The 15,367-nt window shown below is 39.6% G+C and overlaps 1 protein-coding gene across 1 annotated transcript in view; it reads right to left on the bottom strand.

Moving 5' to 3' along the window:
• Nucleotides 1-15,367, bottom strand: part of fbln2 (fibulin 2) — an 87,635-nt gene that overhangs the window by 8,827 nt on the left and 63,441 nt on the right. The window contains exons 10-13 of the mRNA XM_084347815.1: nt 12,502-12,639; nt 7,445-7,588; nt 4,723-4,851; nt 1,145-1,270 (exon numbers count right to left, since the gene is read on the bottom strand). Of these exons, the coding sequence (XP_084203941.1) occupies nt 1,145-1,270; nt 4,723-4,851; nt 7,445-7,588; nt 12,502-12,639 (537 nt within the window). The remainder of the gene's footprint in view (nt 1-1,144; nt 1,271-4,722; nt 4,852-7,444; nt 7,589-12,501; nt 12,640-15,367) is intronic.

Genomic DNA, 15,367 nt, shown 5'->3' with positions numbered 1-15,367 from the left:
GCATTTCAATTTCAAATGAACCGTTATTAATCAAGTCCTATTGAGATCGGGATTTCATTTACAAAAGAGACCTGAGGACACACGTGTAATAAAACAATAGGGCGGTAGTTACCTAAGTCACTTTTTTCTCCACCCTTGTGCAAATGTAGGACTTGAGGTGATTTTCATACTCAAGGAATTTTGCCAGTTAAAATAATTAAATTAAAAGTATGCGTGTTATATGCTCTGAGCAAGTTTAAGAAAGACATGCTCCAAATTGTCCTCACCAGCTGCTTGCTTAGAATCGATAGTAAGAACAGCATCAGTAACAGCACTGTTTATATTTCAGGATATGCTACAGGCTACAGTGAGGTGCCCATGTGTTGGATTATTATTTGCTTTATCAGTTCTGTTAAAGAAACTGATACTCAAACACTGGAAATCCACATACCCTCCTACACTACTACACCGGAAAATAAGAAAGGTGTTATTATTTGGACATTAAAAACACAACAGCTATCAGAAAGATCACATGAACTCAATCTGAACTCATATAGAGAGAGTATTATGGGACTTGGCCATGCCGAGCAAAGTATCGCACACTGAACTTTGAGCCGCATTGCTGAAGGTGCAGTGATGCTTTTAATGCTGTTTACTGTAAAACTGCTCTCCAAGAAGGACACGCTTCAAGTGTCTGGAATTAATTTCTCTGAAAAGCGCTAATCAAAATCTAATCATGTTGCCCACACACACTTTTATATATAAAAAAGTGATAAATGCAAAGCTTCACCTTTAGATCATCAGCACAAACCTTTAGAACTTGATTCAGGCCCCTGAATAATGACTGTGACAAGCTGAACATAATGTGAATCAGGCTCCTGGTCAGCTTTACTCTGTAAAGAACCGCCATGTTTTCAACACACTGCTGACTGGCGGCACCTGACCCTGGAAACCATTATGTATGCATGTTGGACGCCTCTGCATCCAAGAGATGGAGACTAAATTAAATTCCAAAAGAAAACAGGTTTCGATGATGACAAAGACTTACAAAAGTCTCATGAACACCTTTCTATCAATGTATCATTTCCAGGGACTGTGCAAGGCTGCACTTAGCTTCTGATGCCAGCGCTCTCCCCATAGGCTCCCCACTAACTGTCTGACTTACCTTCACAGTTCTTGCCATCAAATGCTAGGGAGAAGCCGGCTGTGCATGAGCAGCGGTAGGAGCCTGGGGTGTTTTCACAGGTCTGGGCACACAGCCTGCCAGGATAGCGCCAGCACTCATTTACATCTGTCAGTGCGAGAGACGTAGACATGAGACAACACACAGATACCTCTAGAGACTCATCCAGACACACACCCAATGATGTGTAGTGTGATTCTTTCAGGTTTAATAATTTTTCATACTCCATACATGCATCTATTTGACAACAGGCCAAACATTCCACCATTGTTTTATGATTAAAATGTCACTGAAATCAGACAATTCAAACCTATATTAGGGTTACAGGTGTGATTTGTAAGAAATGGCCAGAATTCTAAGGTCGCTCAAACTACGAGCTAGCTCAAAGTATACTCTTTGTTGTGACTAGCCAGTAGCTTAGTTAGCCATGGAGCGAAGTGGCCCTTTCAGCTGACGGGAGTCTGCCCACACCGCAACCTCGGATGATGGGGAGGCCCGCTGCAGTCAGAGGGGCTCAGCTCCACTAGGCTCAGCCACCTCCCAATGAACACAGCTGGACACCAGACTGAGACTGGGCCCAGCCTATGAGACCAACGGAGCCCAGTTTAAAGACAGGGGATATGGTGCGGTGGTGATTTACAGCGGCTCTGAACAGGACTATGATGTGCAGCGGCAGAGGAGAAAAAGTAAGGCATATCAACAGTGGGTGAAAAGTGTAGTTGTGGAAAGATAACAAATACTGTTTTGTGAGTTTTATTTTGTTTATATGAAGTTTGAATTAAGGGGAGTTTTACTGATGAGTTACTTTGGTAAAGTTCAGTAAAAGAGAGAAACAGTGTACAGTTTTATTTTCCTGTTAGTGAGGAAACATGGTGTAAAAATATCTCCTTTCTTGAAATTGTTCTGAATTTACTTACTTACTAGACTGAGTAGTGAACTCGCCACTTTAACATCTCCCAGCTGAAGCTAGAGGGGCTACTTGACTATCAGCTTGCTGGTACAAAATAATGAGACAGAAGGAGCCAGGGCTAGCTGGTTAGCTTGCTAACATCAGTGGACATCTTTGCAACAGTATACAGACATTTTTGACATAACATCAACACTATTTTATCACTCTGTAAATATTAAAGTTTATTTATTTTTAATGTTCTGAACTTAAGTTGTGGCCATATCTTACAAACTGGCCCTTTAAACAATTAAGGATGATAGAAAATATCACACCACAATGTCATTGTAGCTAATATATGGCTATTTCTACTTATATACAACTTTGTCACATGGTGTGAGCAGAACCATCTACAGCTCAATGTGACAAAAACCAAGGAACTGGTTGTGGACCTGAGGAGGACCAAGGTGCCGTGGACCCCTTTTTCCATCCAGGGGGTCAGTGTGGACATTGTGGAGGATTATAAGTATCTGGGAGTCCACTGGACTGGATAAAGAACACTTACGCCCTCTACAGGAAGGGACAGAGTTGTCTCTATTTTCTGAGATGGCTGTGGTCATTCAACATCTGCCGAACTATGCTCAGGATGTTCTATGAGTCTGTGGTGGCCAGTGCTATACTCTATGCTGTTGTGTGCTGGGGCAGCAGGCTGAGGGTAGCGGACGCAAAAAGACTGAACAGACTGATCTGCAAGGCCAGTGACGTTGTGGCAGTGGAGCTGGACTCTGACGGTGGTGTCAGAGAGGAGGACGCTGTCCAAGTTACATGTCATCTTAGACAATGGCTCCCATCCACTCCATGACGTGGTGGTCAGCCACAGGAGTACATTCAGTACTAGACTGATCCACCAAGATGCACCACAGAGTGCCACAGGAAATCATTCCTGTCTGTGGCCATCAAACTGTTCAACTCCTCGCTCTGAGTGTCAGACACTCTGAGTCAATAGGAGGACTCTGGACGCTTTGTTTCTCTCTAATGTGCAATAATTAAGATAAACAATGTGCAATAACCAATATATTTTCAACTGTAGCATTATTTATTACACTGTATATATGGATATCTTCTAGTAGAATGTACATTTCTTGTATTTTTGTTCTGTTTTTGTTGTTCTTGCTTATATATAGTTTTTATTATCATTATTATTATTATTATTGTTGTTGTTGTTCTGCATATTTCTGGGCTTTGAATGGGAGCAGCTGTAATGCAAGGCAATTTCCCCTCGGGGATCAATAAAGTATTTCTGATTCTGCTCGCGTATACTGTGTCTGCTTGGAGCGTCGGTTGTGCGTGTCCTCAGAAATTAATGCTAAGCATCCGCAAGATGCAAGATGTAAGATGCAAGACGCACATGAACGGTGGAAGCAGTGTAGGGCCAGTATGGGGATGTGACAGGGTCAAGGGTCAGTAAGCACATCAGCAGCAGGGACAACAACGGGACAAAAAGCTACTGCGTTCCATCTAGTAGTATCCTCCAGTAATGCGTGTAGTATATAGTATGTGAACAACTACATTCATGACACAACCTGTTGTCTACACGAACACGTAGTTAAACAGCAAGCTTATCTTCAGGCTCAGGTGTTGTGGGAAGAATAGCCGCTAGCCTTTGTGATTGGCCTCAGCAATGTGATGTAGCGTGGCGTTTCTCCAAAGCTGATTCTGTTTCAACCTTTTCGCTGCAGGCAGCTGCGTTTATTCAGGCACCCTAAACAGACTACTCTCACTGAAATTAATGGGAGGACTGGTGGTTTGCGCCACAATGTCTGATTCTGAGTATTTTCTTTCTTGGCCCACAGAGAACCTATTCCTACCTTAGTTTGACCTGTCCAATTATTGCTATAAGAAATGTTAACAGATGATGTGAGAAAGACACTCTCCAAACATTATTGCATACTGATTTAGAGAAACAGTTTCATACAAGTCATTTTGTTCCCCTCCCACACACCCCCACAGATACTGAAGTCTTACCTGCAGTATGATGTCTTTATAAAGAGAAAATAAAAGCAGTTAGTACCTGCCTAATGACGTTAGCACTGAAAAATGCAACTCTAAATTTAACCTGTTCAAAATGTATTCCAGTGAATTTGTATGACAATGATTGATATTCAATTGAATAAATGTTATCTAGCAAAAAGCAAATAACTTATTTATCTCAATCAAAAATAATTCCCTCCTGATCACTTTAAAAGGTGAAATAAAACCAGACTACAACATCAAAACTTGCGGTCATTAGTTTCATCACTAACATCCAATCAGTGCCTACAGCGATGTAAAGAATAGATTATGCGTCAAGTAGGAGTCAATTTTGTAACAGTTTAGTGTCTTCTGATATTTCAGTGTTCATCCTCTTCAACAAGCACAGTTTTTTTTAAGCTGCCATGTGAAGAACTTCTATCTGATTAAACTAATTAAACTAACTTGCAATAATTATCCGCAAAAGGCTGACAGGGAGTGTCCCCTTCTGTCCTTTTTATTCAAATCTGACATCACATTAGCACACTGAGCCAGTGAGATTTGTTTCAGCCTCCAGAGCAACTCTGGTTTCAGAAACTGTTTGGACAACTAAACCTCCAATCTGCTCGTCATCATCTCACAGACCTGACACAGGGATACGTACCGGTGCAGGCTTTGCGGAGGGCGTCATACTGGTAGCCCGTCTGACAGTCACAGCGGTAGCTGCCAGGGAGGTTGTGACAGATCTGGCCTGCTCCACAGCGGTGCGTCCCCATCTGACACTCATCAATGTCTAGACAGGCAGAGAGAAAGATAAAGCAGCTCAGCATTGACCCACTCTGCATCTGACTGCCTCCAGTTTAAACACAGCAATTCCTACTCACACTGCCAGAAGCACCACAAACACACAACACAATCTTCAAACCTGGAAGACTACTGTGTACTAAACAAATTGTGCTACATTCGAACTACCTCTGAAATGATTTGTCAGTTCATTTATTAGAGGGAAATTAAAAGGCAATGGTTGGTCTGGACCAAAGTAGCTTAATGCCACGCTGCTAGTGCAGCATCCATAAAGTCCATTTTGTCACTGCTCTGGAGCTTTTCATATTTTTCCTCACATGACTTTCATCAGCAGATGGACTTGAACCACCTGTCACAAATTACATTTTTCTCAGAACTTTAAGGGCTTTAATCTGCTGATGACGATCACGTGATTAAGACCAAAAGCTCCAGAACAGCTACACAAACTTTGTTGTTGTCTGTTTCTTAAGCCAACAGGAGTTCACTAACAATGCTAACACTGGCTCTTTCCTTTGATGTGAGGAAGTAAAATTGTCATGAAATAAATATATTGTAAAGTTTTATAATAACCATCATTAATAAATGGTAATGTTGCCGTTAATTAAACTTTAGTTAATAGTTATTTCACTGATTTATAAACTATTTAGCAAGCAACTGTAAAGGTTTATAAGCATCACTTTATAATAGCTATTCAAATAATGTTTATAGAGGAATTAAACAGTATTCATTAACCATTTACAAAGTATTCTCAACATGGGGACGATGAACAGTAGCTTAATGAATGGGTTACAAAGCTGTTGTAAAAAAGTTTGCAAAGGTTTGTTGACAGTGAAATAACTATTAATCAAAGTTTAATTAGAGCTGCTGTAGGTGATATATTTTATTAAAATGAGTGTTAAATAGCTCTATATTCCAACAGTAATCACTGCTATAGAGTGTTTGGTCAGTTACCCATGTCCGTCCATCAGTGCCCCTGTTGTGTAAATACCAAATGTGCTTGTGCCCACCTGTGCGCCCCTGGGCGTGTTGGTCTTGAATTGAGGTGTGGTCGGGCACACTGATGGGGGATTGCTATCTTGAGGCAGCAGAAAGCGTCAGCGCCATAGACCAACAAAAAGCTGGTCTGAAGTCAAAGGTGCAGTCTGTTTCCTGATGTTTAAAGGATGCATTAGATGCTCCTACACAGGCGGGTTCACACCGTTCATACACTCTGATTTTATGATTAGAGAGGCTGCTTTCAGTTATTTTAAACATTTCAATGAACACAGTGATGTCACTTTAACAAATATCGTGGCACATTTAATCATCAAAACTAACTGTCGCTGTAGTTATAAACTCTCAAAAGGAAACGGGTCAGGAGTTTTAAATAATCAATGAAGTTTATCAGCTGTTCCTCGTGCACAAATGCGCATGTTAATGTAGAGATACACATATGGTTTCTGCTGCTGGAGGATCACTGCAGGTGATGTCATTAATATTTTCCTCATTAAGGGCATATTTCTCCCCTCTCATCCCACTGTTATTGATCAGGATGATACTTTTTATGACCCGTCCTGCCTGATCCATGGACTGAGAATCGCACACACACAGAGGGATGTAGCAGCACTCCTCCTCCTCTGCAGTTAAATATCAGTGTATTTTTCCATATGCAGTCAAACAGAGTTGCTGATGGGACAGATGATTGTGAAATGGCGGGGCAGAGGGTCCAGCAGCAGAGGACCACATCCCTTTCCCTCAGCAAAGACGAGTGCTATTGTTTAATATGTCTCAGGTCCTGGCGCACCTGGCTCTTAAAGGGAATGGGAGACCTTACTCTTATTGGTTTGATTTATGTTCCACCCAAAACACACCCATGACTAATTCAGAGTCCAAATACCACCTCTTTGCGCCATGCGCCGCACTTTGCGCCCAGATTTTCTGCCATTTAATGAGCAAAATGGACTTGGACACGCCTTAAAAGCACTAGCGCTTCGCGCTTTAGACCATGTGCTATAGATCGTCTAAATAGGGCCCACAGTGTGTAAAAGGGTGCTGCAGCAATGCACCATAAAAAAAATAATGTGTTCTTTGAAAATGAAAGTATGTAAACCTATCCTACTAGGACCCCTAAATAGAAGTATGAACCTGAAAATTAGCATAATATGACCTCTTCAGAGTTGTACGAATTGGAAACAGAAACATTGTCTAAAAAAGTTTTCAGTGTTAATGTTTACATTTAAAATAACTTTGTATTCATTTATTTATTTGTACTGTCTTGTGACTTCATTCCTGTGATTGGCTGTTTGCTCATTCAGACCAAAGCGACAACTGATTACAAAACTGTCTCCCTCCTGTTGGCCCTTGCCCAGCACTCCCCCAATAATAAGTCATTTTATGATGTTCATTTATCTATTTTATTTCAGTATGATTTGGTCTCGATATAACTGACCTTAACTAGCTGACACCGAGGCTGACTGTTCCCTATTATGGCATTTTGTAACGTTGCATTTGAGCACTGCTGTCTTATTTAAAACAAAGTGTTTGTTTTTCATGGATTTCAGCCTCCTCTGCCCATGCTGTTGTGTTAAAGAGGTAGATCTCACCGACACACTTTGATCCATCAGGGCTGGCGTGGTAGCCGTGGCTACACATGACGACTTTCTTCTGGCACGTGTAGGACCCCACTGTGTTGATACAGTTGAAACCTGAGCTGCACGGCTCATTCAGGCTGCTGCATTCATTTATGTCTGCAGAAGCACACAAACGCACACACACACACATACACATACACACACACACACACAGAAAGAATTAAGCCTCAACACAGCTGAGACAATGACAGTTCCACAGGAGAATGATTGTGAGGAGGTTTAATCCTGATTGACAGACCAACCTACTGTATGGCTCCTTCCTCCCAGTCATTTAAACACAACACTTACGTAGTTGCAAATTTACTTGTTAGCAGTATTAATGTCTTCCTAATATATAGTGGATCCAATAGATGGGGAGCATTGTTGGTGAAGCAGGTAGTGGATGGTAGATTTAATACTATAGATTTAATGTGGCAGTAAGCACCTTGAAGCAACCAACAAAGCCACAAAAATGCCACAAAGTGCTTGAATAGCAGTTGCAGAAGTCACAGATTTTGAGCAATCATATTAAACATTTCCAACACACACAAGTATACATTTGGAAAAAGCTAAAGGAAGCCTCCCCCCCTCAGTGACAGATCTGTAATGTATGTGCAGTCATCTGCTGGGAGACATTAGGCTTGATAATTACTTCGCTTTATGTGGCTTCATATCAGCTAATGTACAGCATATGATACACTTTTATGATATCAGGAGGTCCCAAGGGTGAAACTTGTGATATGGTGATGTTTCCATAACACTGCTAAACTAATTGCAAGCAATTTAAAGAAGTATAGTATAGCAGTATATTTTTATTTCGTCCATATTAAAAGGTGTTAAAACGACAAAATGTCGTTTCATTGTGGGTTATTTGGACTATTTCTTTGCCGATCTTGTCATCGTGAGTTTACCAGGCGACCAACAGAGAGACTCCTAATTGTCGTTTTTCATGGTGTTATTTCATGTGTATTCATCACATTTATCTAAAATGCATGATTGGTTCTAAAATGCAGCAAACTACTCATCGCATAAACCATTGTGAATGATTCGACTGTCAACTCACAGACAATATTACATGTCCTGACTTGTAGTGATTTTTCCAGCCCGTCCTACAAAGGTCGACAATGAAAGCAGCTTACTACGACCAAAATTTACGATTCTTGTTTAGACAAGGTTTCTTTAGACAAGGTTTCTTGTGTCTAAACCTCACCAAACTGTTACTGTACAACGAAGCCTGTCTCTAGCACATTACAACCGTGAAGTTGTTTTGGGAACGGTGATGTAGTTTTGGGTGTTGCTGGCAATGAACCTTTACAGTAATTTTGACATGAGGATGTGTTGGATTTTCAACCCTTTGGACATTTATCCTTATCTAAAAATAAAAAAGCATATCAAAAAGGGAAATCATGGTCGCTCTGTGCTAAAAGTAATATAAATGATCAGATAACTCACTAGCCCACATGACTTTCATGGTCATGCATTACCATGCTCTACCAATCAGAGACGTCCCTGTTACACTTAAGGATTGTACGTAGTGTAGTGCTGTTAATGCATGACCATGAAAGTCATGACATTGTGAATAAAATGTGTTTTCTTCAAACAAGGTTGGCTTCTACAGGAGCATATACCATTGTTTTCACAATCAATGGTATACATTGTAGTAGTTGAGAGTTGGTGGAAAAAAGGATGTTTGAATAAATGATACAGGGACACATACTTTCCTCAGATCAAGTGTATAATGACTGAAGGGATGAAGACAGGTTTCCTGCAATGCAGCTTAATGGTCGATCAGACAAACGAGAAGAAAATATTCACCTCACGTTACGGGCGCAAATTTCACTGTCTGGAGCGCCTGTCCATCTGTCTCTGGTGACTGGCAGTTTCTTAATAGGTATGTTAAAATCAATAAATAGTAACTGTGACCAGCAAGTAGACATAGACTGAAATAATCTGTTTTACCAGAGCAATTTTGCTGTGATTGCACTGCAATAAATGGATCAAAAGGACGCAGAAAAACAACATCATAATGTGCTTGTAAAAAGCCTGAATTAATGCTTCGTCAGGTCTGTTGGCTACACAAGCAAATATCTTTGTAATGCTTTTTCTCTGAATGGAGTTCGGAGTTCATGCTGTGCTGACATATTTCTATAACTTACCAGGTAGTCCACCTTCCTCACTCACTTTCCTGCAAACCAGCTAATTTTTTGTCCTGTTTCGGTCAGAGTAGACATGCAATAGCACAGCTCTGGGTGTCTGCAAATGGCCACGATTTGTGATTATCATCCTCTCCTCCAAAGCTGTTCATGAATGTCAGACATCAGAGATGTTAACTTCATGATGTCAGTGTGAATGTCAATGCCAACAGGCTTTTGGGACACCATGCTTGAGTTCAATATGTTCAAGTTGCGCACCATTCATGCTGCCCAGAGCAAATAAACGCAAATTTGCATCTATTTGCGTCTTTTCATTGACTTAGTATGTAATCTAACCGTGCTAATGATTTGCCTTCCGTTTGGTCTTAACACACCATTAGGAGCTCATGGAGATCAAAACAGAGCTAAAAAGAGAGCCAAGTATTGGACTTGCAGTAGTCTGGATGACTGAAACATGACAATTCTAATGAAGCTGCAAATATTACTAAAACATTAGCCATACAAACCTAACAGGGCCATGGCATCTCAAAAGAGATCAGTACCACTTCAAAGCTTGATTTTGGCCACTTGGGGGTCTAAAGGTTATCCACAATAAGTTGAGAATGCATCATCTGACTGAAATCACTAAATGAAGTTGCTTTGGTTGTTTTTTTGTTTGTTTTATTTTTTTCTCTTATTTAGCATGAAGGGATTTGAACTCAGTTTCATTCTACAACCCTGGTGTTGTAAAATAACTAACAAATAAACCTTCTAAGCTATCAAGATGAAGATGTTAGCAAACAACTGTTTTCTACACCTACAGCAGACACAGAGTAACATTAACACTCATTTTGAGATGTGTTTCTGACCATCTGATGGCTTTAAATCCATCATCTCCTGAGGAAAATATCTGGCTCTTTAGCCTCTAAATCTCAACTACAGTAAGTTTACTAGCGTTACTGTCACTAACTTTCTTTGTCAGTTGTCTGGTGTTCAGGTAGAGTACAGCTGGTATTTCTTTCTTTCTTTCTTTCCTTCTTTCTTGCTGAAGAAGTAAATGTATAAAGAGATTAAGGGAAGATATTAAACCAAAGAAATTAGCGAAAATATGCCACATTTTTTCATAGTGCTATGGCTAGATTACCAACTGGGCAAAGTGCCCCGAGGCATCAAACCCTGAGGATGCCTCAATGCACACTGTTGGCCATTACCAATACCATCACTACACAATTACTTTGTGGTAATTTGATTAATCAGTGTTTTGCCAGAACCACACTGTGGGTTAGTCCTGCCCTGTAGAACTGAGAGAAACTACAGAATAGGATGACAAATGTCTCTGGGTTTGTAACTTGTTCCTCCTTTCCCTCCTGACCCATCACACAGTTATTTTAGGTTTAAGTACATAAAGAAAGCTTAAGCAACAGCAGCTATGGCTCTGAAAGGTGCTGTCTTGTTTCACAGAGGGTTAGTTGTCACATTGTTGGGGAGAAATTCTAACCTGATCAGCTGTGTGTACATGGGGTGTTATAAAGTAAGACCCAAAACATCCCAGCATATTTGAGCACTGAGCATTAACCCTTAGTATGAGGAACTCACATGGACAGGAGACTGTCTGAATCAAAGATGCAGTGACCAAACTTTCCTTTTATGTGTATAATGACTGAAAGGATAAATTCACGTTTTTCCCACAATGCAGCTGTCGCTGTGCAACAGTCGAATGCTCCCCCTGCTGGAGCACCCTGCTAACTACTACTAACTACTTGGTGTTGTAATGGCATTTTGAACATAAAACATAAGAAAACACAAATGTACTGTACTCTAACTGCAGCAACTGACAGTAACCATTATAAGCATAAACTATGATGTAACATGAAGAGGCTCATGTATCAGAATGAGGCCATTAAATGTTAGTGACTTGATCTGACTCTCTGATAATACACAATATTCCACCGTGACACTGTCAACAGATTTGCACCAAAGAAATACATGACAGTGATGTTGTATAACCTGCTAACACACAATAGATGTATCTTGTGTTTAGTGAGCATGGAAAAATTAAAACTGCCCTGGAAGAAAACATGAATGCTTTTAGTCCTACTTAGAACATGGGGTAGAGGTGCACTTCAGCCTCTTGTGGTCAAAATGAGTATTACAAAAACAAACACAAAATGAGCCTCACATGAACGGAAGGAAAAAATTATTGCTCTGGAACACAACGGTATTGCAAGGTAATGCAAAACACATTGCGAGGGAATGCAAAAGTAGTCTTGGAAAATCTCACTTTTCCCAAAAGGGGGATCCATAAGTTTCTGACATGAAAAAAAAAAAATTACCTCTGAAATTCTTTTTTTTCATGTTTTCACATATGGAAAAATAATTAAGCAACTTAAACAGATTATCCTGACAAAACAGTTTTTTGTCATCAGTTCTCAAGTCATAAATTCAGGAGATAAAACAACTCATGGACTTTGAAAATGGGTCACCAGAAAAAAAAAAAATCCTTCACTTGTCCCTCAGGGCTTCTGTAATTGAACTAATGATATAATCAATATTTTTTAGAATAGGTTAATAGGTTTTACATTGGACAGCTATTTAATAGTAATCCATCAAATGTGAAAGGTGTATCTGGTGTGAAGAACCTACAGAGAATTATCAGTGCTCAATCTGTTGATCCCTTTGGCTTTACAAAGCTTTATAGTGAGTTTTAGCTCATTGTACAGCTGTCCGACGCACAACTTTATCTTTTTGCTTTACTCCTACCGCTCTCATAGTGTCAGTTGTAGCAGCACAAGGAGCACTGAAGCTGTTTGATTTGGCTTGACTCTCTATTGGTTATTTAATGGTCATGTGTTGTAAGCTTTCATTAGCCAGCAGAGAGCAGCATCGACAGTCTCTCACCGATACAGTTGCCGTGGGAGTCCTGTGTGAAGCCGCTGATACATTTTTGCTTGGGATTACATAGGAAAGAGCCCGCTGTGTTCTCACACACAAAGCCCATTTCACAGTTATGGGTTTGCAGGACACATTCATCAATGTCTGGAAAAAAGAACAGAGAAACATAGATTAAATGAGGCATCTTGACAAAATAATCCACACTTTATATTATAAAGAGTTTAAATGTGTGGTAAACTCTCTGAGCTTCAGTCTGAGCTTTCAGCACGTTAACATCACAGTAGGTGGCACTGTGGCTCAAGCACAGAAAAAAAAACATGCAGCGTCCCAGAAATTCAAACTTTCACTGTGTCAGTGTTTAACTTGAAGAAGAATTCTCCTCCCATAAACATATAATTTGCTCCAACTCTCAGTTAAGAGAAGTTGGACAACAGTTCTTTAATGAATTGAATCTCAGGAGCCATGGACAAGAGTGTAAATGAAAGATTTGTTCTTTTTGTGCTGCAAGCCTGTTTCTCAGGAGTTCACATTACTGTATATTGGGTCTTGTGGCACATGAGCAGACGGTCTCAATTTGGGTTTTCCTCGACCAATAATCATCAGAGGGAGACATGAACAACGTCAAAGCAGAGATATCTCCTTTCTTTCATGCAGCTAATTAGTCATTCCCCTGTTGGATTGGTCGACTTAATATTACCTTCATTATCTAGCTATATTGTTTAGTTCTCCCTGGTGCCAAGTGCTCATGATATAAGTCACAGAGCTTAAAAGTGCTGTAACGGTGGTGGGATGCTGCCTCTCTGACTGATTATCTTACCACACTATGCATCTGTTCAAACAAAAATATCAACACTGGGGCCAAAAAATACATTAGCATGCATCTTAATGAAGTCATGACCACTGGGGATCAAGAATGTGTTATTTTTAATATACAAATCTTAATTACAAATCTTGGTGTCATAATGTATAAAAGCCAGTGCTGGCATCTAATGACGTATAGTTTACTTAAGTACTTACCTTACAATTTTGAGGTACTTTATTTCAGTATTTCCATTTTCTGCTACTTTAAACTTTCACTCCTCCACATGTTTTTCCTTTCTAGAGACTTGTCACTTTGAAGATTTCGATTATTCAGTTCTGATAGGTTACTATAATAACTGTGACATGTAACCAATCAGTTAGTGTTGTGGGTGGGACACTGAGTGGTGACTCCAGACAAAGTTAAGTAAAACTAGATTTAGAATGAGCAAATTCCAGATTTAAAATTAAGCACAGCTCTGTTGCACAGTTCAAAATAAATAAGTGTAAAACCAAGTTTAGTGATGTAAAACAAAATTAAACAAAGATCAATCAACATGAAGATGCTACCCAACTTAAAATAAATGTACATGCTGGACATGGGTGTGTGTCTTGCCTCCTTTTTTCTAAAATCAACAATCAAGTTTTTGGTTTTGCTGATGTTGAGTAGTAGATTGTTCTCTGTGAACCGCTCGGCAAGATTGTTGATTTCCTCCCCATATGAAAAGAGTTCTCTTTATGTCTGGAAGTGCAGTCATGGGTGTACAAAAATAAAAGCTTTTAAATAACAAAATGACAGGGGACTTTTATTGTGTAGAATTTATAAGAAATTAAATGTGTGTTTTACCGAATAAGTGGACCAAATTAACAGTGCTTTGTTAGCACGGATTCTTTAATCATAGGCTGCTGTAGGTAGGAAGAATATTAACAGCCACTAGACTGACCGTTATCCACAGCCAAGGACAGGCCCGTTGCAATATAAAATTAACTAATTACTTACTTACAACTTTTTAACATCTTCAAGCGTGTCATTACTTCAAAACACACAAGCATGTAGCCTTGTTTTACTGTAATAGAGACACAAATCCCTGCCTTGCTGGGCTGATATGCCGAGTCAATATGAGTCAAGCCAAGCTAGCACATGTGTATGGAGTATGCGTATCAGCTCCATAACATTTTCCTTGCTGAACAGCTACTGTATCTCAACAGAAATTCAGCAGCATCTTCAAACTCAGTTGGGTTGAGTCTGTCCAACTTTTTTGAGGAATTTATTTTGTTCGATCCACTCTAAAAGACAGCCATTTTTAAAAGGTTAAACCTCCTCAAGTGTAAATTTAAAGTAAATAAAATGAATACTGTTTAGTTTAAAGTTTTGGTGCAACATAATTTAATATGATCTAGGTTTAGTGTAAAAAGTAAACTGAGGTTTAAAGGAAGGTTTAAATTAAAGCAACATTATTATGACATTGGTGATTTGACGCCCCCTACAGTTTCTTGGTGCAAAACCAGTGTTGACCACAGTACAATCAATACAATCCCAGGTCTGTCACAATTTGTCAGACCTAATGTTGGTGTTAACTACAAACAAAAATCATTACGTCATAAAAATGTTATGTGTTGAAAACTGTAAACATGTATGTTAAGCTATGATGCTAGGCTCTCACTGATGTTACATAGTGCAGAAACAAGTTATAGGGGTGCAGAGTGGCTGTGACAGACGCCATTTACCATATTTCAAGACACTTTACCATCAAAATGATTTTGGAGTCGTTATTTTAAGGTAAACATGTTATATAATGTTGCTTTAAATTTTTCTTACTTTTAAGAAAGTTTTAAGGTTTGGTTCAACATAAATTAAAGTGATTGCTGAAATTGAAAGTGATTTAATTGAGTTTAAGTATTAAGTATTGCACTTTCAAGTGAATTTATTTTATCAGCAATCGGACACACAAAAAAACACAGACACTGATAATTGTGAAAATGCTGACTGTCCGCCCTGATATGCAGCCAGGCCACTAACCAGTCTATCCCCAATGACAACACGCACAGTATGGTAGGAATCTCAGAATGAAAA

Source organism: Pagrus pagrus, assembly GCF_965226575.1.
Source record: "Pagrus pagrus genome assembly, chromosome: 3".
NCBI lineage: Eukaryota > Metazoa > Chordata > Actinopteri > Spariformes > Sparidae > Pagrus > Pagrus pagrus.
This window is presented reverse-complemented; position numbering and strand designations above follow the sequence as displayed.